Genomic DNA, 25,219 nt, shown 5'->3' on the forward strand with positions numbered 1-25,219 from the left:
CAAGAACATGGTGACATCAAGTAAATATATTTAAGATACAAGAGTATCATGTAAAAAAAAGGAATAAAATAGAGGAATAAAAAGATATCTGACTCAGTGAAAGATGGACCAATATAATCACAAAAAAGATTATCTTGGTGAGTAAATGTCATGTAGATCTTGTTTGAACCAAAATAGGAACCTAATATGAACTGGATCAAGTACAACTGCACAAATCTCATAAGGAATCTGAACGATACTAGATCCACTAGGCACCAGAGTGTTGTCAAACTTATAACAATATAATTATGGAGCTTTGATACATTTCACAAGCAGAAAAAAAAAGGGAAAACAATTCAATTAAGAGCCGACGAATTTGAAAGAAGAACTTCATACATATATTCTTGGATATATGTAGTCGTCTCCACTCTGTGTTATCGACAACTGAATAGCTCTAAACATGTATACGATGATCTCTTTCTACACAATAACTTAACAAAACTCCGGACAATACAAATATGACCTATCAAAAAAAAAAAACTGGAATTACTTTCAAAGAGAAATAACAATACTAAAAATTAAAAAAAGAGTTAATGACGTAAAAAAGTGTTTTATCTTATTAAAACCTTACATTAGTTAAAGATATATTTATATTGCAAAAAGTTTTGAATAATAATAAAATATGTGGATGTTTTTTGTTGTGTTCAGGATATGAAAAGGATAAAAATATTATAATATTGTTTTATAATATTATTTAGTTTTCTGGAATTTCAATTTCACCAGCATTGATAGCTTCAATGATATCATGTGGGTTCTTGAAATCAACACGACAACCAACAGATTGAGCAGTACCTAAGATTTCCTTAGTAACAGAAGCTAAGTTTTTACCAAAGGACTTTTCTTGCATTTGTCTAGCAATTTCAATGATTTCATCTAATGGGATGTTACCGTTATGCTTGACATTCTTGTCCTTCTTTCTGTCTCTTGGTGGTTCCTTCAAAGCAGTGATAACTAAGGAAGAAGCAGATGGAACAACGGAAGCAGTGGCTTGTCTGTTTTGAATCTTCAATTGGACAGTAACCTTAATACCCTTGAATTGCTTGGTAGCCTTAGCAATATCTTCACCAACCTTCTTTGGAGATAAACCTAATGGACCAATCTTTGGAGCTAAAGCAGCAGAAGCACCAACTTCACCACCGACAGCTCTTAAGTATAAGTATTTAACTTCGTTTGGGTCGAATTTTGGAGGCATTTTAACTTACTATTCGTTGCTCTTGGTCGACTATTCTTATACCCTAAAAATTAAAGCACATATACAAATACACGAGGTTTATGAATGCCAAACGAATTAATAATAAAATACGTTAACAATATAACACGTCTATAAATTTACTAATATGTATAATGCTTCGGTTGGTCAGTTCCTGAATGATGGTGGACTTCACTACAATATCTTGGGTATCTAAGAGTAATATTGCTATTGAGACTGGTATGGAGAAACTGCATAAATTGGCTCTGCAAAGAATTGTTGTGCTACACAGATGGGTGGTAGTACCATTCTGCTCTGTCCACACCTGGGAAGAACATTACTTACACAGAACATTTAGATTGACAGCCAGACAGCTAGACAGGTGAGTAAGCTCAAACAGATAGAGGTTATTCTGGCAAAGATTAGATAGAGGTTCTGATTTCGCAACCCCTCCTTCTACCAGAGTATCCAAGTAACCGAAGAGCCTATAGAAAATTACATGACTGTTCCACAGAGAATGATTTTCTGTCTGGACAAATTCAATGTCAAGTGGAAAAGAATTGAAGTAAATCCTAACCAAGCCTGTTTCTTTTTTGTTTTATTTTCTAATTTTCCCAAATCCGAAAAAAAACAAAAAAAAAAAACAGTGGAACTTTATAACAAAAAAAAGACGCTTTCTGGGTGTATGGATGCAACAGTCATCATATATCTAGATCAATTTCGTTTGGGTTAGACTCCTTCTCGCTGCTCCTATCGTTATGGTTATTAGACCGTTTAGCTGAAACAAATTGAATATGACTGTTTTCTTCACTTATAGCTTCACTATCCACTTTCATACTGTCTTCTAGTTCCTTCTTTAACGTTAACATCTCTTTATATTGGTCTTTGTCACCGTATTGTACTTCAAACTGATCCCAAAAATTCCACAAATTTGTATTAAGAGCAGGTGCCAGTAAACGGGCACCATAGCGTAAGATCTCTCTGACACGCTTGAATTCCCGAAGATCCATTTCTAGCTTAGCGAATTTAATGATATATTCAACACATCTAGAGTCTGGCGTAATCTTCTCCACACATTCTTCATAAATTGGTCTACAAGCTTCTGCACCTAACAACAAATTTGTCTTATCCAATGCTAATTGCCATAGTTTAACTTTACTGTCCATGAAGTTATCTGCAATCGATCTTGCTCCATCCAATAGGATATTAATGCCTTGTCTTGTTGGAACATTCTTGTTAATGATTTCCTCTTCAAATGTATTATATTTTAAATAGATCGAAATAGTATCTATTTCGTGTTGATTTTTCAGTTCTGATATACAATTATCAAATAAGTCTCTAATAGATTCCTTCTTCATTCCAGAAACTGGTATATCACGTATCACATCAGATAAATATTTCATCCATATCTCATATTGTATTATGATTGACTGTGAAAATAAATTCAGACATCTTTGGTAAATCTTATAACTCTCTAGAGGAGCATTAGCACTCACATTTACAAAATTAGCATAATTTACAAACATTAAGGGGGTAATTAATCTAAGCTTTACTACTGATTCATATGCGTTAACAGTGTCTTTAACATTTCCCTCTGTTAAAGGTCTGCTTTCAAGTAAATCTAAATAATATTGCCATAACTTCAATGAATTAAATAATACTGACTGTGCAGGAACAGTTTTATGACCTTCATTAAACTTTGTAATGTAACTTTCAAATGACTCAGGAATCTCTAAAATATGAATCAATATATTAAGCGCCCTCTCACTACCAAATGTATTTAGTTCATTGTTAACCCAGTCTAGATAAACAATCTCTAAGTCGTCCAAAAATGGGAAAGGAACCCTTGTTCCAGCTTCATAGATCTCCCTAGCTGTATCATAATCCTCAGTGTCCCAATAAATTTTAAGGTATTCACACCAAAATTTACCTAGATTGCCTGGTTGATTTACTTTCAATGGACTAATCTTTGCTAAAGCTTCAGAATAAACTTTAGCACGGTCCTCCAAAGAATTCATAATATAAACTCTTTCTCTCCAATAATCAATATTATTGATGTTTTGCCTTAACTTTAAATCATTAATCATGATATCTCTTGAATCTAATAGATTACTTAATTGTACCACATGCGTATTTAGTTTGGAATTCCAATCATCTGAATTACAGGTCCCTTTCATCTCTTGTAAAATAGTATTAATACACGCTTGTTCAAAGTCAATCGAGTAATCATATAATGTAACAAAATTTTTTAATGTTTCCATTTTGGATAATTCTTGAACCATTTGAATACTCAACGTATCGACATCCTTTCTCTTAATGGAGTGATTTATATCAAATATTATCAATCGTGCTTGCTCCTTTGGATATTTGTCCTTTAATTCAGCTAATAACTTTTGATATTCATCTAATAGCGATAATTGATCTAAACAGTTTAAATAGATTAAATATAGAGAAAGTGGAACTTCAAATGTTGTCAATTTAGGATTTTTGAATAAACATTTATCAAAACAGAATTTTATTCTTTGATGGTCAAATGTTTTTGAAAGTAACAGAAGTATATCATTAATCCTATCATTCGGACACACTATTAAGTATCTCTCTAAGAATTGGGATGCCCATATATTAATGGAGTTAATTACTTCACTTTCTTTGTAATTTTCTTTACTGTTATTTAGCTTCTTAGTATTCTTAGATTCGACTAATGCTTTATATATTGATATTTCCAATTTTTCTAATTGTGATTTCTCAGAATCATCATTATCCTCATTATTAAGAATATAATCATCGTCATTATTATCACCTTCCCTTAACATAGAGCAGACAGGAATTAATTTCTCTTGCAAAAAGACTATAAGTGTTTCCCAAATTTCTGCATGTTTTACTTTGCTGTTGTTGTTGTTGCCATTACTATGACTGTTTCTTTGTAAAGAGATATCGAATGCTTTCCTGATATGACTCAGATTACATGATTCAACTGCTAATTTCAAATATTGGATACTTATTTTCCCACTATCTTTAACTTTAACGTGTTTTAAGCATTCTTCATGTAGATCTAATATAAAATCTGTGTATTTCCTATTTTCTACCGTATTAATCTGAATCATCCATGTAATGTATTCACTCCATGGGTCTAAATTATTCCTAAAATGATTGACATATCTATTATATAGCCATATTAAATGATCAATGGTTCTTCTAGTAGGATCAACAGAATATTGTTTTTTCCAGGAATCTAGATATCGAGCCCAACTCACCTGTTCTGAAGAATCCTTTTGTAATTCGTATTCGAAAGCAACATCCTCATCGTTTATTATATATTTGTCTATAATATTTTCCATAATCCCATCTATATTCCCTTTTCTCGTTTCTTGTTTGCTGTTGCTTGTTGATCTTAGAGTACTTGCCAGCTTCTCTTTAATATCTTATATATGTTCCTCAGCAATTAACAAAACACACTTTTTTTAAATATGAAATAAAGAATAAGAAAATTTTATCGGTTATTTGGTGACAGGGTGGTGCAGTACCAGATATTGAAACCAACATAGAAGAAGACTGATGTAAACGTATTATAGATCTATCTAACTGACAATCAATATACCACTAAACAATATAATAAAACCAAAAGAATTAAGGAAAACCCAAAACGTTACTGTCAAAAAAAAAAGAAATCATTTGGAGACAATTTGACAACCGCTACCATATTCTGACCTTCAAAAGGACTTCAAAAAATGAAAAAACATAACTATAATCACTTTATATATTGACTACACAACAAATAAAAGAGACAACTACCGATAAGAGCCATTATTGAAATATACACAAAACATCCTTACACAAAATGAAGAACTTACTTTTTTATTGAAATAAATACTGTAGCCTACAAACATTATACACTGTATATTAGAATCTGTAAAAATCATCAAGAATGAAATTATTGTCTTCTATCACCCTTTTGGGAACGTTATTAATATCACAAGCTAACTCATTCCCCTTTGGTTGGAAGTTAGAGAATCTGAATCCACTCAACTCCAAAGAACTAAGAACTTTACAAATCAATGAAGATGAAATAATCATCATACCAGAATCCGATAAATTGGATCTTATTAGAAGAGGTGTAACATTTATGGATATTACAAACGTCAAATCCAAATGGCCCTTTAAGACTAAAAATGACAAGAAAAATGACAAACCTACAATTCCTAAATATTCATACCCAACAAATATGACTCAAATGGATAAGATCACCAACTTAATTGAACAAATAGATATGGATTCAATGCATTTGACATTGGCTAAATTTACTAGTTTTTATACTAGGTATTATAAATCAAAGACTGGTTATGATGCAGCTATGTGGTTGTCCAAAAGAATATCTGAAATTGTAGCCAAGTTACCACAAGACTTTGTATCTATTGAGCATGTAGATCATAAGTTATGGGACCAATTCTCTATTATTCTGTCAATAAAAGGTTATGAAACACCAGAAAATAAAGTGATCATCGGTAGTCATCTTGATTCAATCAACTTGTTGATGCCCTCTATCTTACCAGCTCCTGGTGCAGATGATAATGGTTCTGGAACCACAACGAATCTTGAAGCCCTCCGATTAGTTGCAGATTATATTGAAAGAACTGGTAAACCATTTAAAAATACTGTTGAGTTTCATTTTTATTCAGCTGAAGAGGGTGGTTTATTAGGGTCATTAGATGTTTTCACTCAATATGCAGAAATGAATGAAAAAGTAGTGGCAATGTTACAACAAGATATGACTGGGTATGTAATGGATCCAGGAAATGAACATATTGGTGTTGTTACAGATTATACAACTCAATCCTTAACCGAATTTGTGAAACGTATTATCGATTTATATCTAAGTATCCCGTACGTCGAAACTACATGTGGGTATGCATGTAGTGACCATGGAAGTGCTACAAGAAATGGGTATCCTGCCTCTTTTGTCATTGAGAGCGAATTTAAAAAGACAAGCAAGTTTATTCACAGTACTTTAGATACTTTGGATAGATTAAATCTCTCTCACATGGCTGAACATGTCAAATTAGTTTTAGGAACTGTTTTTGAATTGGGCAATTGGGAATCCTTCTAAGAGCACGACCATGAAGAAGAAAAAAAGCTATGAATTTATATATCCTTACATACAAACAGACAAACTCACACCTATTTATACTTATACATCGTTTTTATACATAATGAATTCTTTGCTCTTATTGTATTTATTATATTTTTACTATTATCTATCGATTTCCTTTAATTAATTCAAGGAAAAAAAAGTAAACAAGTAAACAAATAAACACGTAAGCTGTTCAATAAAATATAATAAAGAAGTTAGAAACATACTAAATTTGTTTGTCAAATAATATCTATTCACCTTAAAGACTATCCACAGAAAAGGGTATTCTCCAATTTTAATTATTATGATCTTTATATATATATGACGAAATACCAATGACAGACTTGATAGAATTTTTTAATTGTCCTACACCACAGAGACTCAATCTTTTATTATTGGGCAGTATTTGGTTATGGTACGGAATCTTAAGATATTTAAACTCATATAAAGTTAACATTTCTTCTGTCTTACAGATAAAGCTGCCTCATGATATGCATCCGTCTCCTACTAATAGACAATTGATCCAAAATGTACAAAGATTTGCGTTGAAAATGTCTAGACTTATGATACCATTACATATTACTACATTATTTTTATTCCACAGATTTCAAAATACCACCGATAGTAATGAGCAATGGGGTACATTACCATTTTTAATGCTTCATCTTTTCCCCTTATGTCAATTATTGTTGTTGGTCTTTTTCATTGTCCAACAATCTGTAATTACCAGGTATGCAGTTAAAAGATTGCCTCTTATTGAATCCAAACCAACTCAATTGAGAAATGTCTACATTTTATTATCTGATTCCTTAACATCTTTTACAAGACCATTAATTGATTTTTTACTTTTTACACATTCTTTATTTAATCGCCCACATACTGACATTGATTTATTATTGTCTTCTTTACCATCCTTCATTAGAATCTTTCAATGTCTTCGAGAATACCAATTTGTTAGAAATTTATCTTTGTTGGGTAATACATTAAAATATACTTGTAATTTACCAATCTTAATCTTTACGTGGTACTTAAGGATTCATCCTGAAATGTTATCTTCATCAAAATTTAAAACCTTTCAAATGTTATTTCTTACAGTTAATTCTACATACTCATACCTATGGGATATCAAAATGGATTGGAATATACCAAGTTTTATTTCATTAAGAGAAGGTCATAATAAAATGGTTTTTAAAAGATATACTTATTATTTTGCTATACTAACAAATCTTATTTTAAGGTTTTGGTGGTTGTGGATTTTTTTAGGAAAATATTCAAAATTTGTATTTTTTGATGAAGAATTACAATATTTAGAGATATTAAGAAGAGCTCAATGGGTTATTTTCAAATTAGAATCTGAATATATCTCTAGACCAATGCCAAAGTCGTGAAAGACATATGGGAAAAGAAAAACTCAATATATGAATATATTTTAAATCATCTTTCTTTTGATTATATTGTAAAAGAAAATATGTAGATATATTAATGTTTGTTTGGTACAATAATCGTATATATAGAAATATAGATTTATTTATTTATAAATTTTTTAAAGTCATATGTATATTGTATATTCTAAAATAGTGAAATGTTAGATCGTTCTGCGAATAAAATGCGATAAAATAAAAAGATACGGGAGATTTCAGACAATCAAAATAAATGAGAATGGAATACTAATGTCTATGCTTATTTCTATATGCCTTCCTTTGGTTTTCTTTTCTTTCGTTTTTAGTTAAATATCTAAACCTCTTTTTCTTTTTCTTTTTGTTACTACTACTATCATTATTGTCACCGATGTCTGTATCACCCATTCCTAAGAACTTAGCATATTTTTTGGCCCTTATTAAACTTTGATTTAAAACTTTTTCAGAGGATTCTAATTTCACATTATTAATCTTTGCTAAATATTCAAAATTTTCGTTTGGTTCCAAGCTTTCAATTTCTACTGTTGTATTATCATCATAGACCGATGTGGAGATTTGCCCTTTTTTCAGTATAGATTTAATTCTATTGCCATTGCTATTTATACGATTGATTTTATCTTCCTCCTCCTCATCAAACCCATTCCATGATTCTAGATCACTCTCTTTTTCATCAATATCATCATTATCTAATTCTTCTCCAATGTCTGCTTCTAATTCTAAACTCTCTTTAAATTCACACAACTGTTGTTCTAGTTGTTGCTTTCTTTCGTCACGAATCTTCTTTCTCTCTTCAATTTTAGCTAATCTATTCTGTTCTTTGTTAAATTCACGAGCCTTCTTCTGCCTTTCCAATTTACGTTTATGAAATCCGGTAAGATAATCTAGTCTAGAATCCTTATCAAAAGTCACTTCATCAGTACCAAATTTCTTTGCTTGTTTATTAGCATAACTCTTACCTTTTGTAAGAATTTGTCTATTTGTTCTAATTGCCATTATAACTTGTTAGATATAAGCCTTCTATTCTTCTTTTTCTTCTTCTTTATTCTTTTGTCCTTTTGCTCTTTTATTTTACTAACTTTAGTGAATTCTTTTTACAATAATATAGTATACTTTACAGTCTATAGAATATAAGTTATATGTTAATAATACGTAACAATCGCTGTTTTACAGAAAAGTTACTAATCACTTTTATGTTTAAGCATTCTCCTATAATATAAAAATGCGATGAGCTAAGTTATTTTTTTAATTTTTTTTATTTATCAAAAATTTAAAATAGTAAAAAAAATATTTTCCATCTTACAATTTTCGAGACATTTTTCCGGTTGTGAGGACTTTCGAATTCTAAAGAACATCAATGATAAAAAAGGACATTATGAAGTTAACTTGAGTGATCACAATAAAAAGTTCAAATAATATCCATTATATAAGATTAAGGTTCACAGTGAGACATTAAAATTAATTTAAATTCACTGGGTGTGAATGTGTATATACATAATTTGAGAAAAGCCATTAGAAAGTTGGAAAATAAAAGAACTACTTGGACCGTTTATTATTATAATTCTACCTAATTGGATATATTTTGTAAAACAACCACATATAGTTATTTATTAAAATTCACTTTTACCAATGAAGAATTTCTACACTATTGATGACACGAATAGAAAAAAGAATACAAATGGTAGGAGTTCACCCGGGACTGGTAATTTAGAAGAAACACCAACTTTTTCAAGTATGTGGAAGAGTATTCCCCCTGTGTCTAGAACTATCATATTATTAATGACAATTCTGACCTCTTTAACTTCATTACAATTAATTAACATAGGTTATTTAGTTTTCCAATTTAATGAAGTTTTAGCATATAAACAATGGTGGAGACTATATACTGCTTTTCTTCTATTACCATCCAATGCAATGTCTGCAATTATGGAATTGTATAATTTGGGATCTAGAGCTGTACATTTAGAGAATGATAGGTTTTTGGTATCCCGTTACCATAGTACGTCTATCGATTTTGCATTCTATCTGTTTTTTTGTTCCACTTTTATAATAACTGGTTGTGTTATCATATATGGAAAATATCAACCTTTGGTATTGACCTGTGCATTTGATGCATGTTTAACTTTAACCTGGGCTATTGATAATTCCAATGTAGAAGTCAGGTTCTACGGGATACTTCCAGTCTATGGGAAATTCTATCCTTTATTACAAGGCCTAGTAGCATTTGTATTTGGTGGGGATTTGATTCTGATGGTACTTGGATTTAGTGCTGCATATATATTTAATTGTTTGGATACAAGATCTTTAGGCCCCATTTATGGATCTATTGCAAAAAAAGATAAATGGTATGGTGTCGTACCAACTGGTAAATTTCATGCACCAAGATGGTTTATTTGGGGATATGAATTTTTGTTTGGTGGGAATTATTTACAAAAATTAGATGAGCTTAAATCAGTCAATAAAAGAAATGGTGGTCAAAGATTAGGTACTTCCACCTCTACGGTAACTACTACTACTACTACTAGAACATTCGGTAGTGGACAAAGACTTGGTGGATACGAGACATTGGGATCTGATAATAATATTCCAAAAAGAGATTATCTGGCTACTAGTTCAAGAAAAAATTTAACAACCACCAGGGAAAGATCCTCTAATCCTCAAGAAAATTAATATATACTATTTAGAAATGTTCATATTTATTTTTATGTATATTTTTAGTGTTTTTGTTTAAGTTAAATCAAGAAATATTCTTTTTTTACAAGATCGATTGATCTAAACCTATTGGTATTTAATGTTCTTGTACTCCTTGTAAATATCCCTTTTAGGAAATTACACAATTGTCTCACAAGATTTTAATCTAAAACTTGAAACATTCTTCAATTTTACCAAAACGTGATTCCAATGAATATATATACACACACACACTTTATGCATATATATGTGGATACAAATGTAGCTGTAACATTAATGGCATCTAATGATAACTTTAACGGAATTCAACTATTGAAAATATGAATTCCTAGTAATAATCACCAGAATCAAGCGTGGGTGAGGAAACGGAAAGGAAAACGAAAGCAACAATTGTGATTCAAAACATTCTTTAAAGAAGGAATAATGGAGAACAGTTCTAAGATATGTCAGCACTGTACGAACGATATATATCCTGATATAAGAGACAATGTTCCTCATGAAATTGCAGAAACATCTTTTGGATTAGGTATTTTGTTTGGAGTTGCACTGGGCTCAATACCATTCCTTCAGTTCAAACCTTTCAATCTATACATCTTATCTCTAGCATTATTTCATTTTTTGGAATATTATATCACTGCAAAATATAATCCAAAAAAGGTCAATAGTCAATCCTTTCTTTTAAATAATGGTATTGAGTATACAATGGCTCATGTTGTGGCAGTTTTAGAATTTTTATTAGAAGGATACTTTTGTCCCAAATTGAAAGCTTACAATTCTTCTAAGTTTTGTCAAGTATTTACAGTAATTGGAATAATATCAGTAGTTGTTGGTCAATTGATAAGATCATTAGCTATGTACACTGCTGGAAAATCATTTTCACATAATATTAAAATTAAGAAAGAGAAAGATCATACGTTGGTAACTCATGGTGTGTATTCATGGCTTAGACATCCAAGTTATTTTGGTTTCTATTTGTGGGCACTTGGAACACAATTAACATTATTAAACCCAATCACATTTATAGGATTTTGCATTGTTCTACATCAATTCTTTAGTAGAAGAATATCCTTTGAAGAACGTCATTTACTTGATTTTTTTGGTCAAGATTATGTTAAGTATAAACAATCAGTTAAGATATGGATTCCATTTATGTAAATTTTATTGATGAAGATAGTAAATGAAGTATGCATTAATATTACAAATACATAAATAGCACATTTGTATGTAGGTATGTACACTTTTGTATAATAATCTATAATTAGATGGTCAACAATGTCTACAAATTTGGTGAATTTGTAAATTCAGATATTAATAGACAATAAATAGAGCAAGAATTATTCTGATATGTTGCCTTCGGAGAGCTGTCTCTTCTGCGGTACTGCACTATCATTCCTTTCATTAGATTTAGAATTAAATGGAACAAAAATTGGTTTTTTTGTAGGCTGTTTCGATATGCTAGTATGATCTTGTATAGGTTGATCAGTAAATTTCAACGGTAAACTTGGTAAATCAGGAAGTCTTGGTGGTTCTGTTGGCATTGACATATAAGATATGGAAAAGTTTCTTAATATATTTGTATTACTATCGTTATTAAAATCGGTAGATTTTCCAATATTTTTATGTATCACTGATGATCCACTATAGTTGGATGTTGCCATTGACTTATCGATACTATTTTCCAATATGCTGTCTGTATTATTAAATGTTCTTGAAGAATTGTAATCTTTACTTTGTGAACGAATAGGAGTGATATTGGATTCATTAATAAGAATAGATGATGAATCTTCAATTAAACTAATATCGTCATCCAAAGATGAACCAATGGCAGCAAGATTATGATACGTTTTTGTTGTCGGAAGTCCCTTGTAATTGTTTTTATTTAATGGTGTACTCCCTAATATGTTAGGTACTCTTCCAAGCACTAATGGAGAAAAATTTCTTTTGTCATTGTCTGCATTTTCATTTTCACTATCATTGGTGAATGTTATATTGCTGCTCATCTTAGTACTTAGGGGAGTAAATTCTAATTCAGAAGAAGTTTTTTGTCTTTTCACCGTGATTGACGTTGCTAAATTATCTTCATCCTCAAGTTCTGATTCATCTGTATCGTCTGAATCAATGATTGGTTCCCACGAGCCATCATTTGATAACTGAACCCGACGACAACGCGTGGGAATTTGTTCTAATATTTCTTCAATAAATTCAGATACAGAAAGATCATCAAATTTAATAAATTTTGAACAAATTGGACAACGACCATTCTCAATTTGTCTCTGGGACTCCAAATACCAAAAGGCATCGAAACATTCTATATGGGAACACTTAGTAGATTTAATTGGAGTGGTTATCTTAGAACCAGATATTGGACATTCCAGTGATAGTGTTAGTGACGTGGTCTGCAGACCGAATTCAGTATCTTGGCTTTTAGCTAGATAGTATAGTGTTGCATTCCTTAAGATCTTTGTATGTTGAGTGATATTGTAAACTAATTCATCTGTTTTGATTGCACGAACAAGATAGATAGACATATAATATTCCATGGAGGGAACAAAATGGAAAGAAAATTGTAATGGTGTTTGGCCCATACGTTGTTCATTTGATAGGAGGCTTGTGATATCGATAGGTTTATACTTTTGACTTTTCTTACTGTTTGTAGTAGCATATTTTTCTAAAGAGATCCCATTTCTCATATTGATCAATTGATACGTTTGAGGGAAACTTATTTGAATAACTTCATGTTTCTCATTGTCGCTATTACTGCTACTATTACTATCATCATCACTGTCGCTGTCTATATCGATATTTATTGGAATAGCACCACAAAAAAAGAAAATCTTATATTCATTACTTTGAATACCCTTGTATTGTTGTTGATTCAATTCAATATTAAATTTTTTCTTCAATTTCTTATTTGTGATTGGAGATATATAAGGCTGATCCAATAATTTGATCCTTGGATAGAATGATAATTCAGGAAAAGAATAAGATATTTTATTATTGTGGTTGTTGATTATGATATTGTTGCTTTTTGAAGGATGTTTTGTTTGAGAAGAGATTATCTTTTTATGATCTAAGCATCTTGAATTTCTTTTTCTAATTTCCTCGGATTTTAGAAGAGGAACCGATTTGTCATTATTATTATTATTGTGATTATAATTAGCAGTTTTAGAATAAGATGGAGATGGAGATAGAGATGGAGATGAAGACGAAATTAATAAAAGAGATTCAGTAGTCAAATTGTCTATTCGATATTGAACGTTCTCAGGAACAATTTTTTTTAATTGATAAAGCATGAAATCTATCGCATCTTTACTTAAAAGAGAAGAGCCGATATTTGATTGAATATGGTTGTTTAGTCTATAGATTAAGTCATTTTTTAAAGATGAATTTTCGATATCGAATCGATTACAAATTTGAATCAATTGATTCTTCTTCAATTTAGGTAGATACGTACAATATAGTAGTATTTTCTTTTTACGTAACCAACGAGGCTCAATACTAGTCATTTAATATTTTGCGGGATTCATCAACAAATGTACAGTCTCTACATCAAAACTATAATATCATTCAAAGAAGGCAAGTGTGAGCTAAAAAGAAATAAGTCTTAACATGCTTTCTAGTAAGTCGAAATCTAGATTTCTAACCAGCTGACTTTGAAAAGGACAATATACATAAACGTTGTCCACATAATACTCCTCCTCGAGAACATCTAGATCAAGAGTAAAGAGAGAGAGAAAGAGAGACAAAAAAAGAAATAAAAAAATAAGATAAGAAGAAAAGGAGAAGAAGTCGAAAAAATTGCATGCACGACCTGTATATGGATAATATTTGAGAAAAGGAGAAACTTCCTGCTATTCTTTTTCAGTGGTGCTATATTTGTTGACTTTTATTTTATCAAAACCCTAATATATACCAAAAACAACGACAAGTAAAGTTTGTTAAATTAATTACCAACCCTAGTTTGTTTTTTTATTTTTTTGGACACAGAGGAAAACAAAAAACAAAAAACAAAAAACAAAAAACAAAAAACAAAAAACAAAAAACAAAAAACAAAAAACAAAAAACAAAAAACAAAAAACAAAAAAAAAATACTTTTTGTAACATCCACTCCGGATCCGTGGATCGTGGCTTTGTTGGAAAAACTTTTCTTTTGTTTTTTGTTTTTGTTTTTTTCTCAGTGTCTGAAAACCAGAGTCAAAGGACTGTTTTACTATGATGGATCTTAATGATTGATTGATTAGTGGTTGATAAAAAGTAAATAGGCAAGTATTGGACATATTATCGTTATATCTCAAAAACATGTAGAATTGGTGGCTAACAGTATGTTCTTATATAATTGAATTTCTCTTACATTACATATAGGTTAATCTCTGTTCTTTTCTCTTTCTTCTTTATTCTTTTTTATTTTTTCTTTTTTTGTGTGTGCCTGTCAGTGTGTCTGTTTTTTTATCTCGTGATATGATGATAACATCAAATAGAGACCGTAGTGAGGTTAATTACTTTGTTTACCCTCGCTTTCATTTTCACTTTCAACATAGCTAAGCATGTTTAAAAAAATCACAGTTTTAATCTCAGGATCAGGATCCAACCTACAGGCATTGATTGATGCACAAGAAGAAAATTTACTGGCTAATGGAAAAATTTGCTCAGTTATCTCCTCAAGTAAAAAAGCGTATGGTTTAACAAGAGCCTCAAATCACAACATTCCAACAAAGATTCATTCTTTATACCAGTATACCAAAAACTTATCTAAGGATGATAAAGAAGCACGTCAATCAGCAAGAAAGCAATTTGAGATCGATCTGGCTAAGCTTATCAATGAGGATCAACCAGATTTAATCATTTGTGCCGGTTGGCTATTGATCTTAGGTCAAGAATTCTTGTCTAGAGTCTCTAATATTCCCATTTTAAACTTACATCCTGCTTTGCCAAGACAATTTGATGGTACTACACACGCTATCGAGATGGCATGGCAGAAATGCCAAGATTCTAATCAGCCGTTGGTTGCCGGTTGTATGGTCCATTACGTTATCAAAGAAGTTGATAAAGGAGAACCCATTATTATTAAGGAATTAAAGATAGTTCCTGGTAAAGAAACTCTAGAAGAATATGAAAATCGTGTCCATGAAGCAGAACATAAAGCAATAGTGGAAGCTACGGTTAAAGTTTTAAACTCTTTATAAAAATAAAGTCTGTAATTATTCTCATTTCTATGTATTTTTTGTACATGCATTTTTTTTCTATTTGTTGTCCATAGATTGTTCTCATTCACTATAGAATAAATTTATAGTCTTATATTTTTTTTTTTTTCTGTTCATAAAAAAATAAAAAAAAAAACAATCCATATTCTTTAGAAAATATACCGGAAAATAAAAAACTGTAAATCGAAGAAAGTTGTGGACAATTTGAAAATGTCGTTGTACATATCTTTTAAGATATACAAAAAGAATATATGTATGTACATAGACCAGCATGAGAACCCAGCTAAAAGCACATATTCTATATATATACATATATATACATATATTTCTGCATCGTTGAAAATACAATTCTAAAATTTTTAAAAATTTTTGATAGATAGACAGGTAAAAAGTTAGAGAAGAATAAGTGAGAAAAAAAGAAAAACAAAAAAAGGAATAGTCATACTAGTATACTATATAACAAAATATACAATCAAATGGACTCTGTGATACCTTATCCATGTTTTATAGGACCAAGCAAAATTCGAACTTTAATAGTACCAATTGGTAATTGGAAAAGGAAGGATTTTTTACAAGTTTTAGATAAATTTAAAGAGTTTGATGAAATCAGATTATTAGATATTACTCCCATTGATTCAACTTTATTTAATCCACAGGGGTTTCCTAACGGAAGGTTGTTTTATAATTTTAATACTTTGAGTTATAACAGGAATAATGAATTGGATTTATTTCTCTATGATTTTGAACCATTTAGGAAGACTTTCATTATTATTGGGTTGGTTAACGATCATAGTGATCCACTTGAAAATATCAACATTTTAAAAGATAAATATCCTACAATAATATCGCATAATTTAATCTATTGTACGGCTTCAAAGGATAAAACTTTTGATGATATTAATACTTTAAATAACTGCTTCGTTACTAATATTTGGCAATTTGATAATTTAGAGACAATTTTATGTGATATAGGTAGAGATTTTTTGATCGCATTGAATCGTTATTATTCTTCGTATAAGCATGTTACTTTAAGATCTCCTGGAACAGTCGGTGGTAATTCAATTAAAAAGACTGTAATAAATAAATATCTAGAAAGACCTGTCTTAAATTCTCAGTTAATAAATTCTTCAAATTCTATTATAGAAAATTCAACCACATCTAAACGATTATCCACTTTTGAAATTACAACAAATAATTTAAAACGTTCTGCATCTATTAAATTGACATCAACCTTGACATCATCTGAATCCAAAGCGCAACAAAGATCAAAGGGTAGGCAATTGAAAATCTTAGGTAATTTTCAACTATTAGCAGGTAGATATTTGGATGCATTGAATAGCTTTACTGAATCCATAACATTATTATACAAAGTTAGAGATTTGTTATGGTTGGGTTCAGCATTGGATGGGATTTCAATGACTTTTGTTCTTTTGTCTTACCTTAATATTTCTTTTGTTATCCCAGAAATAATTGATATCGTATGTTCATTAAACATTCAGATAAACAATAGTTATAATGATATTGATAACGATAGAAATAGTAACAATAATTCTAATTCATATATTAATACTAAAAATAAAGGAACTCCTTCCAAGGTTTCAACACCAAGAAATAGTGTTTCGGTGACATCATTGCAACTGCAAACAGCGTCACCTCGCAATTCACTTGTATTTAATAACTCTAATAATTATACTGGTTATTCAAATAATTGTTTGACTGGTAATATCCCAGTAGAAGACATTAATTTGCCTAAGTTAATTAAATTAATAAGTGATAAAGTATTGTATTATTACGAGTTGAGTCTTTCTCACAACAATGAATATGTTCCACAAATAGTCTATTGTGATACATTTTTGAAAATTTTGATGTTTATTGTAAAAGCTCAAAGATCTATTGATCAATTTTCGCCATCAGTGATTAAAAGTATAATCAGCAGTACATTTAATCCAGATATGTTTAGAACAAGAACCTATAGTTTAGAGAATTGGGATCCTGTCCAATTTACACCAACTGATGTTTACTATTATGTAAATCGTTTGTTCGAATTAGAGATTTGTACTATGACTCTTGACTTACAATCTGCAGTATATTGGACAGCAGCAGCAACTTATAGAACACTAGGTTTGAATAAAAAAGAAGCGTTCGTTTTAAAGTTATTCGTTACATCATTATTTAAGTCATCACAACATGTGATGTGGCATCAGGAATTCGAGCTCTTATTAGATAGAATTGTGGATTTATATGGGTGTAATAAAGTTGAGGACAACAGTTTTGACAGAATAAGTAAAAATAATAATGTTTGTTTGACTTTGCAAAAAAATATTTTAGAATTAGTAATTAATGTGAGCAAAAGATTAGATAATTTAAAATATGTTGTAAAATATTCAATTATACTTCTTACTCAATATGAAAATGTTTTAATGGCTGAAGAACAAAGGAGCATTCTTCAAAACATTAAAAGTAGTATAGAGAAGAATCTTGTTACAGAATACTGGGATAGAAACATTTTGCAGGACATAACAATAATCAGACAAGATGCTGATAATAATCAAGAATCATTATTGCCATTAATTAGAGAGATTCAAGATGATAAAATTTCTGTAGAGAATGATGTTGAATCAACAGTGAATACAGAAGAAATTTTTAATCCATTTAAAGAGGAACGGCATATATCGAAGAATAATGATGAACTTTCTTTCGATACATACCTGGTTAATGATAAAGTAGAGGTATGTTTTGCTATTCGAAATCGTTATAAATTTCCATTATTAATAACAAACATAGATTTACTAGACAATATAAAAGAATTTTGCATGTTAGGTGAGAGTAATATCACCATGGATAACTCATTTGTTGTTGATCCTGAATCAACTGCTTTTATTAATATTCCCTTAATTTTTAAAAAGGAAACCAATGGTAAGATACTACATATAAGATCTGCATTGCTTTCTATATTTAAAATGCCCAGTAAAGAATATGAAATTAATGCAAAATATGATACAGATAAATCAGTTTCTTTGGAACATTCCTTTAAATTTAAAATATTACCTGAACAGCCATGCTTAGGCATTATTAACACATCTAGAATGACAGATAATTGTATTATGATGTTGGATGGTACGAAGGGTGACTTTTACTTAAAGCTAATAAACAAATCATTAAATTGTCCAATAAATTATTTGAAATGTTACATAGTTACGAATGTACAAAAGAATTTAAGTCCAGATTATTGGCAGAAACAACGACCGGATGAGTTATATTTTTTTGAAAAACAGTTAGAACAATTGAAAAAAAAGTGTATAACTATACATAATTTGCCCTCAAAAATGGAACCCAATGAGATGTGTGATTTGCATTTAGAAGTAGATCTAGGTAATGCTCCTTCTGATTTTTCGAACTTTGATTTAATTATGGAATATGGGATGAAAACTAACGATGGTTTACACCTGTTTGTAAAAGAGTTAAGTAGTCATTTTGAAATAACTATAAAAAAATCTCTGGAAGTTTCAAATATTGATATTATTTTATTGAGTCAGGATATTAGTGATAAAAAAGTGGATACAGATTGGATACAGTATCTTCAAAAAAAGCTTCACGAGAACACAGGTGACAATATGTTGAATATTTACGATTATTCTTTATTACTGGTAGACATTCGTAATTCCTGGATTGATGGTATATCTTTACAAACATTTTTTGATGATTTCAAAAGTAAAAAATATACTGTAGAAGCTCAACATACATTGAGAATGATTATTCCTGTTCGAAGGATTGAAGCACAAGGAGAACTATTATCTGAAAAGCCAATACCTATCATATTCAAGGATAGACAATTTATTCAAAGTGGTCTGTCAAAAGCTGAAGAGAACACAATGAGAACAAAGTTTTGGTGTCAAGATTATATTTTACAAAGGCTGAAATGTGAATGGAGCTTATGTCATGATGATACAGTTAATGGAATATTAAACATAAAAAATTACATTTTTAACTCAAATGGTGATATTGTTCCTGTCTTATACAAGGGTGATAATTTGTTTTTAATTCAAATGAGCACAGGTAAAACCTGTGTAGAAAAAGGAAACCTTGTTTCAGTTTATGTATCTCTAAGTCCCATTAAGATAAAAGATTTGATGGATATGCCAGATATTGTATCGGTAAATTTGTTGATTTTTGACAATAAGACAGCAAGGCCGTTGTTAAATCCTAATAGGCGTGTACTGTATAATGGGTCTTTGAGTAAATTTGTGGCAAGTCGTAGTGAGACATTATCAACTTTTGAACTTTTACCAATTGAGCCCGGAACATATCGTTTATCTGTGTGTATTACATCTGGTGCAGACCGCAATACTATTCTGCAAGATGATATATCCATTGTTGTTATCAACGTCACCTAATTGTATGGCAACATCTACTAATTTATGTAGGTATATAGCTGAATTGAGCTGATATAATTTATTATTTTGCATTACGTTAGATACTATTCGATATATCTTGTGCTTAGTGGTGAGTGATGTTCTTTTGTCATTGAGTGCCTGTGTAATATTAATAAGGTTGCGTAAGAGTTGTGGTAACAAAATAGATAAATTATATCAACTAGTTTAGATGTAAAAACTCTTATAGAAGCTCTGAATATAATAATTTGAGAACCTTGATTTGTGGATATTTACCTGTTATTGATATGGGTTATTTAAAGAGGGGTTAATTTAGTTATTTTTTTAATATTACATTTAAAAACACAAAGAGAGTGTAGATTATGTATTAATCTAAGTAAATCAGCATTAATATTATTTCTAAAATTGACTACTATTATAGGCTTATCTTCAAAGGGTTATCTCATCATAATATTAAATTCTGAAAATCATCGTTTTAATGACAGATGTAAATTTAAAGTTTCTGAAATAATATACAGCATTCTAGTTATATGACCCAGAGTATATGGATGGTAGTTGGGATAAAAAATTATTGTACAAAAATATATATGTGTATATTGTTTATTTTCTGCTCCCTTGTATATTAGATTATCTAGTCTTTCTTGCAAATTTAGATAGTACAACTAAGTTCTTCTAGGAGGTTATAACATATTGCAAAAAATATAACAGAATGAAGTGCAGAAATGTATTAAATACATATTTCGTATTATTGGATATTATATAAATATCCCTAATTTACTAGAACTAAAATAATATATGCTTATATACTAAATATCTATTCCTATTTGATCCTTGTTTTTTCTTCGTTTGTTGCTCCTTTTTTCTTGGTTGTTCCCTTGTTCTTATGTTGATTGCTTTTGCTTTTATGTATGTTTGTAAAATTTTGTAAAAAAGTTTAGAAAAATATAAATATCACAAACCCTCATTTTTCTAAGAAAAACCCTAAGCAATATTATCAGGGATATTACAGAAGCAAAAATGAAGGGTGCGAGGTTCGAACTCGCGCGGACACCGTCCAACAGATCTTAAGTCTGCCGCCTTAGACCACTCGGCCAACCCTCCAAGTTCCACTACTGTTTGTTGTAGTATGGTGTGGTGAAGTTCTTTGTGTATTCCAGGGAAGCGCAAATAATATTAATAGTAATTCAAATAATCGAGACAGTAATCAACTATAGTCGATAGTATAATTACTAAAACGGTCTTATATATTAAGCGGCTTATATCGAGCTAATGTACTTATTCGAAGTTACTTGACTTGTTACTTGCTTGTTCTATTTTGTTTATACATAATATATAAATTATTTACAAGAAACGATTATGGAAGATGATCTTTTATCTCCTGAAAACGTTGTCCTTTTATATGTTTTCTGGAGCTCGATCGATTATTCAGATTACTACATTAATGACTTGACTGATTCAAACCCTAAAATTTATTATATTAATTTAGGTGCACTACTGGATTAGAACTGCATCCCAATTCTCTAATCATGGTGATTAGTAATACACGTGGGACTTAATAAAACAATAGGTAAATTCTAGATTTGCCAAGATCTTATGTAATCCAATCTTTTTATTATGCAGCATCTAATGTTGTAGCACATGTATGGCTTATTAATACACTAATTGGTTCTAGATTCATTCAGGATCTTATGTAATCTTGATGGTTATAACTATTCTATTCCACAACATCTTCCTCTCTCTCTTGGGAACCTTGTTTCCATAATTGTACGAAATTGTCAATTAAAGATTGACCAATATTTGTTGGGAGTAAGTTAAATTCTTCTACTGGATATTCTACTGTAATAGTCGGATCAACATCTTCCATATGACAATAAAACACTTTGTTATCTTTATCGTAACCGACTACATTAATAATTTCATGTACTCTTAATTTCCTTTCGGCAGCAGTATTAGGCGGATCTTTTGGATAGCGGTCTTTTCTACGTTTTAACGGTTTTAGTTTTTCAACATTAATAACTCTGTGAGTCTTTTTCATCGAAGGTAAATCTAATTCGTAAGCATTGTCATTTATTTTCTTAACTACCTTAAATGGGCCAACGTATATGGGTTGTAGCTTTAGATATTGACCTCTCTTAAAATAAGCATCACGATGTAGCAGTACAAAATCACCAATTTCAAAGGTAACTTCCTTCCTCCCTTTGTTATGTGTAACTTCCATGTTGATCTGATTCTCAGTTAAGAAATCTTTTGTGCGTAAAGTAAGTGCTTTCAACTTTGTGGCTAGTTCTTGTGTTGAATCATGACGGGAAGAAACAGCATCTCCTGTAACTATGATTGGTTCATTAGGGATGTATCCAATATCTACTTCAAAAGGAGCTGTCTTGGTTACGCGATTGGGAGTAGAGTTATAGACGAATTCGATGTGAGGAAGTAAACGATCCCATTGTCTATGATTGTTACCAGTATAAGTCTTTAATAACCTATTAAGGATCTGTATTGTACGTTCAGTTTGACCATCTGTTTGTGGGTGATTTGCTGTGGACATTTTCAATTTTATATTCAACCTTTTTGCCATTTCTTGGTATTCTGTAGAGGTAAAACGAGGGTCTCTATCTGAAGTAATGGAATATGGAAATCCATGGTAAGCGAAAATATAACGGAATAAAGCATTAATAACGGAAGTAGTATCAAATGGGTAACTACCAGCAATTAAGTGAGTTCTTTTTGAAAACATGTCGACTACAACCATAATCATGTCGTTACCTTGTTCTGATTTAGGTAAACCAGATACAAAATCTATGCTAATATTTAACCATCGACCTTCGGGAACTTCAGAAGGCATCAATAAGCCCTGTCTATTAGGGCGATGAGATTTAATCAACTGGCATTGTATACAGGAAGAGACATATTCATTAACAGAGTGGTGTAATTTTGGCCAATAATAACGACTTGCAATTTTATTGTATGTAACGGTTGAACCGAAATGACCACCATAAAGGCCATGGTCGTGATATATTCGAAGGACTTCATTTCGTTTAGCGTCGGGAACAACATAGCGTTCTTTAAAGTAAATAATATTGTCATTAATTGTAAAACAATGGCGAAAGGTTCTTGATAAGTTCAATTTCTTCATATATTTCTTGAACAATGATGAGTTGCAAATGGGTAAGTCTTTTGTATCAAGTTTGGTAATATAAACAAAACAGGCAGCACATAATGGGTCAGCTAGGTATTCTTCGTACCAATTTTTCGGATCTAATGTGACGGCAGCATCTTCAATAGCAGCAATATTGTAATCTGCTCTGGAAATAGCATCAGCTACTACATTCTTTGGACCTGCTAAGTATTCTAGTTTAAAATCATATTCGGCTAATTCATTTAACCATTTAATTACTCTACGAGAGGGTTCTTTGTTCTTTTGTGCCGTTAGTAAACTAATATGGTCTGTTCTCAATATAAAATGCATGCCATGAAGCATATATTTAAAATGTGATAAGGCTTCGACAATGGCTAGGAGTTCAAGATCTCCAGCAGAGTAATTTTTTTGAGCGCCTTGTAAAGTTTTTGAAAAATAACCCACGACCCCGAGAATTTTTCCTTGCTCATTCACTTCTTCGAGTACAGCACCTAATCCATTCTTTGAAGCGTCGGTTGTTAATCTGTAATGACCATCGTGTTTAAAGGAGACTAATATTGGGTTTGAGATTAGGTGTGACTTTAATGTGTTAAAGCTCTCATCTTGATCCGTCGACCACTTACTTTTACCATGTATGTAATCCTGAATCGGTTGTTGGATGTGAGAGCAGCGGGGTATAAAGCGTCTATAATAGTTTATCATACCCAAAAATCTTTGAGCTTCTTTAATTGTTCTGGGAGTGGGAAATTGTTCTATAGCTGCACATTTCGAGATCAACGGTTGGATTTTATTAGCAGAGATAGTGTATCCCAAAAATTCAACAGATTTAGCGGCAAAGTTACATTTTTTCTTTTTTACAATTAATCCTTCTTGAGTTAACCTTTGCAATACGATGTCTATATGTTTCCAATGTTCATCAACGGAACGGGAGTGAATTAAAATATCGTCGAGGTAAACACAGACATATGGTAAGTCCCTAAATAAATCAGCCATATAACGAGCAAACGTGCTTGGAGCATTAACGAGACCAAACGGCATGACGGTATATTCATACTTTCCATTAGGAGTAACGAAAGCGGTTTTGAAACGATCGTCCATTTTCATAGGTATTTGGTGATACCCTGAGTGGAGGTCCAAAGTTGAAAAAATGGTTGAAGAGCCAATCTTGGCCAATAGGTTGTCGATTCTAGGTAATGGAAACGGGTCTTTGATTGTCACAGTATTTAGAGCTCTGTAGTCCACACATAAACGATATGTACCATCTTTCTTTTTAACTAGAATCACTGGTGAACTACAGGGTGACTTGGAGGGTACAATGAATTTCTTTTCGAGAAGGTCGGCAACGATCAGGTTTATCTCTTGTTCTATTTTTGGTGTCGTCTGATATGGCTGTCTTCTAGGCAGGCGTGCACCCGGCTTAATTTCGATCTCGTGTTCAACCTTTGGAGGTTCAGCGAATTTCTTAGGTGGTAAATCATCGCGGACCGTAGCAGAATATTTCTCTTTTAACCAGCGAGGTAGTTTATCAAATCGATCATCTGTATCTGTTTCAGAAATCTTTATAGCAAACACAGCAGCAGCATTTTCAACATCTAATTCTTCGGTATCATTCTCGGTAAGTACGGATACAATGTATTCAGGGACCGGTTTCTTGTTATTTAATATCTTGTGGAGCAGCGGGTGAGATGATATAATCGGGTGTCCTATTATGATTTCAAAAGTAATAGCATCAGTTATGTATACGGGTGTTTTAATTTTTATGTCATCGAGTTCAAGTAAAATTTCGGTGGATTCGTTAGTGTATGACGATTCGGATGATACAACACCTCTAAAACGGAATGGCGGAGCGGTAGAACGTGTTAACTTGAGGTTGTCAGCAATATCGGCTCTAATAAATGATGTGGGGGAACCAGTATCCACTAAAACATTGACAGGTTTTTCTTTAATAAACATTTTAATTTGGCAACTGTTGCCTACGAGTGGATGGGGAGCGGACACGATGGGAGCTAGTGTGACGGTGTTGTTGTGG

General features: G+C 31.1%; 11 protein-coding genes and 1 non-coding gene across 12 annotated transcripts; 6 read left to right on the forward strand and 6 right to left on the reverse strand.

The window, feature by feature from the left end:
* Window positions 1-733: 733 nt before the first annotated feature.
* On the reverse strand, window positions 734-1,231 carry RPL12B (60S ribosomal protein uL11 RPL12B; the record flags this gene model as incomplete). Its single annotated transcript, XM_064858084.1, has 1 exon — window positions 734-1,231. The coding sequence occupies one exon, from the start codon at window positions 1,229-1,231 to the stop codon at window positions 734-736; it is 498 nt and encodes a 165-aa protein (XP_064714791.1).
* A 698-nt stretch (window positions 1,232-1,929) lies between these two features.
* On the reverse strand, window positions 1,930-4,566 carry SYF1 (mRNA splicing protein SYF1; the record flags this gene model as incomplete). Its single annotated transcript, XM_064858085.1, has 1 exon — window positions 1,930-4,566. The coding sequence occupies one exon, from the start codon at window positions 4,564-4,566 to the stop codon at window positions 1,930-1,932; it is 2,637 nt and encodes an 878-aa protein (XP_064714792.1).
* A 587-nt stretch (window positions 4,567-5,153) lies between these two features.
* Window positions 5,154-6,332, forward strand: PWA37_001459 (putative aminopeptidase; the record flags this gene model as incomplete). The annotated part of the gene is made up of 1 exon (XM_064858086.1): window positions 5,154-6,332. One exon carries the CDS (start codon window positions 5,154-5,156, stop codon window positions 6,330-6,332), a length of 1,179 nt encoding a protein of 392 aa, XP_064714793.1.
* Window positions 6,333-6,691: 359 nt separating this feature from the next.
* ERD1 (Erd1p) lies at window positions 6,692-7,744 on the forward strand (the record flags this gene model as incomplete). The annotated part of the gene is made up of 1 exon (XM_064858087.1): window positions 6,692-7,744. The coding sequence occupies one exon, from the start codon at window positions 6,692-6,694 to the stop codon at window positions 7,742-7,744; it is 1,053 nt and encodes a 350-aa protein (XP_064714794.1).
* A 279-nt stretch (window positions 7,745-8,023) lies between these two features.
* RRP17 (rRNA-processing protein RRP17) lies at window positions 8,024-8,767 on the reverse strand (the record flags this gene model as incomplete). The annotated part of the gene is made up of 1 exon (XM_064858088.1): window positions 8,024-8,767. The coding sequence occupies one exon, from the start codon at window positions 8,765-8,767 to the stop codon at window positions 8,024-8,026; it is 744 nt and encodes a 247-aa protein (XP_064714795.1).
* A 633-nt stretch (window positions 8,768-9,400) lies between these two features.
* Window positions 9,401-10,441, forward strand: DFM1 (Dfm1p; the record flags this gene model as incomplete). Its single annotated transcript, XM_064858089.1, has 1 exon — window positions 9,401-10,441. One exon carries the CDS (start codon window positions 9,401-9,403, stop codon window positions 10,439-10,441), a length of 1,041 nt encoding a protein of 346 aa, XP_064714796.1.
* Window positions 10,442-10,885: 444 nt separating this feature from the next.
* On the forward strand, window positions 10,886-11,617 carry STE14 (protein-S-isoprenylcysteine carboxyl O-methyltransferase; the record flags this gene model as incomplete). Its single annotated transcript, XM_064858090.1, has 1 exon — window positions 10,886-11,617. One exon carries the CDS (start codon window positions 10,886-10,888, stop codon window positions 11,615-11,617), a length of 732 nt encoding a protein of 243 aa, XP_064714797.1.
* Window positions 11,618-11,796: 179 nt separating this feature from the next.
* SIZ1 (SUMO ligase SIZ1) lies at window positions 11,797-13,968 on the reverse strand (the record flags this gene model as incomplete). Its single annotated transcript, XM_064858091.1, has 1 exon — window positions 11,797-13,968. The coding sequence occupies one exon, from the start codon at window positions 13,966-13,968 to the stop codon at window positions 11,797-11,799; it is 2,172 nt and encodes a 723-aa protein (XP_064714798.1).
* A 1,038-nt stretch (window positions 13,969-15,006) lies between these two features.
* On the forward strand, window positions 15,007-15,645 carry ADE8 (phosphoribosylglycinamide formyltransferase; the record flags this gene model as incomplete). Its single annotated transcript, XM_064858092.1, has 1 exon — window positions 15,007-15,645. One exon carries the CDS (start codon window positions 15,007-15,009, stop codon window positions 15,643-15,645), a length of 639 nt encoding a protein of 212 aa, XP_064714799.1.
* Window positions 15,646-16,139: 494 nt separating this feature from the next.
* On the forward strand, window positions 16,140-20,057 carry TRS120 (TRAPPII-specific subunit TRS120; the record flags this gene model as incomplete). Its single annotated transcript, XM_064858093.1, has 1 exon — window positions 16,140-20,057. One exon carries the CDS (start codon window positions 16,140-16,142, stop codon window positions 20,055-20,057), a length of 3,918 nt encoding a protein of 1,305 aa, XP_064714800.1.
* Window positions 20,058-21,071: 1,014 nt separating this feature from the next.
* Window positions 21,072-21,156, reverse strand: PWA37_001467. Its single transcript has one exon. It is a non-coding gene; the product is annotated as a tRNA-Leu (tRNA).
* Window positions 21,157-21,768: 612 nt separating this feature from the next.
* PWA37_001468 (uncharacterized protein) lies at window positions 21,769-25,143 on the reverse strand (the record flags this gene model as incomplete). Its single annotated transcript, XM_064858094.1, has 1 exon — window positions 21,769-25,143. One exon carries the CDS (start codon window positions 25,141-25,143, stop codon window positions 21,769-21,771), a length of 3,375 nt encoding a protein of 1,124 aa, XP_064714801.1.
* Between the last annotated feature and the right edge of the window lie 76 nt (window positions 25,144-25,219).

Source organism: Arxiozyma heterogenica, assembly GCF_036370985.1.
Source record: "Arxiozyma heterogenica strain weizmannii chromosome Unknown scaffold_17, whole genome shotgun sequence".
In the NCBI taxonomy this organism is placed as follows: domain Eukaryota; kingdom Fungi; phylum Ascomycota; class Saccharomycetes; order Saccharomycetales; family Saccharomycetaceae; genus Arxiozyma; species Arxiozyma heterogenica.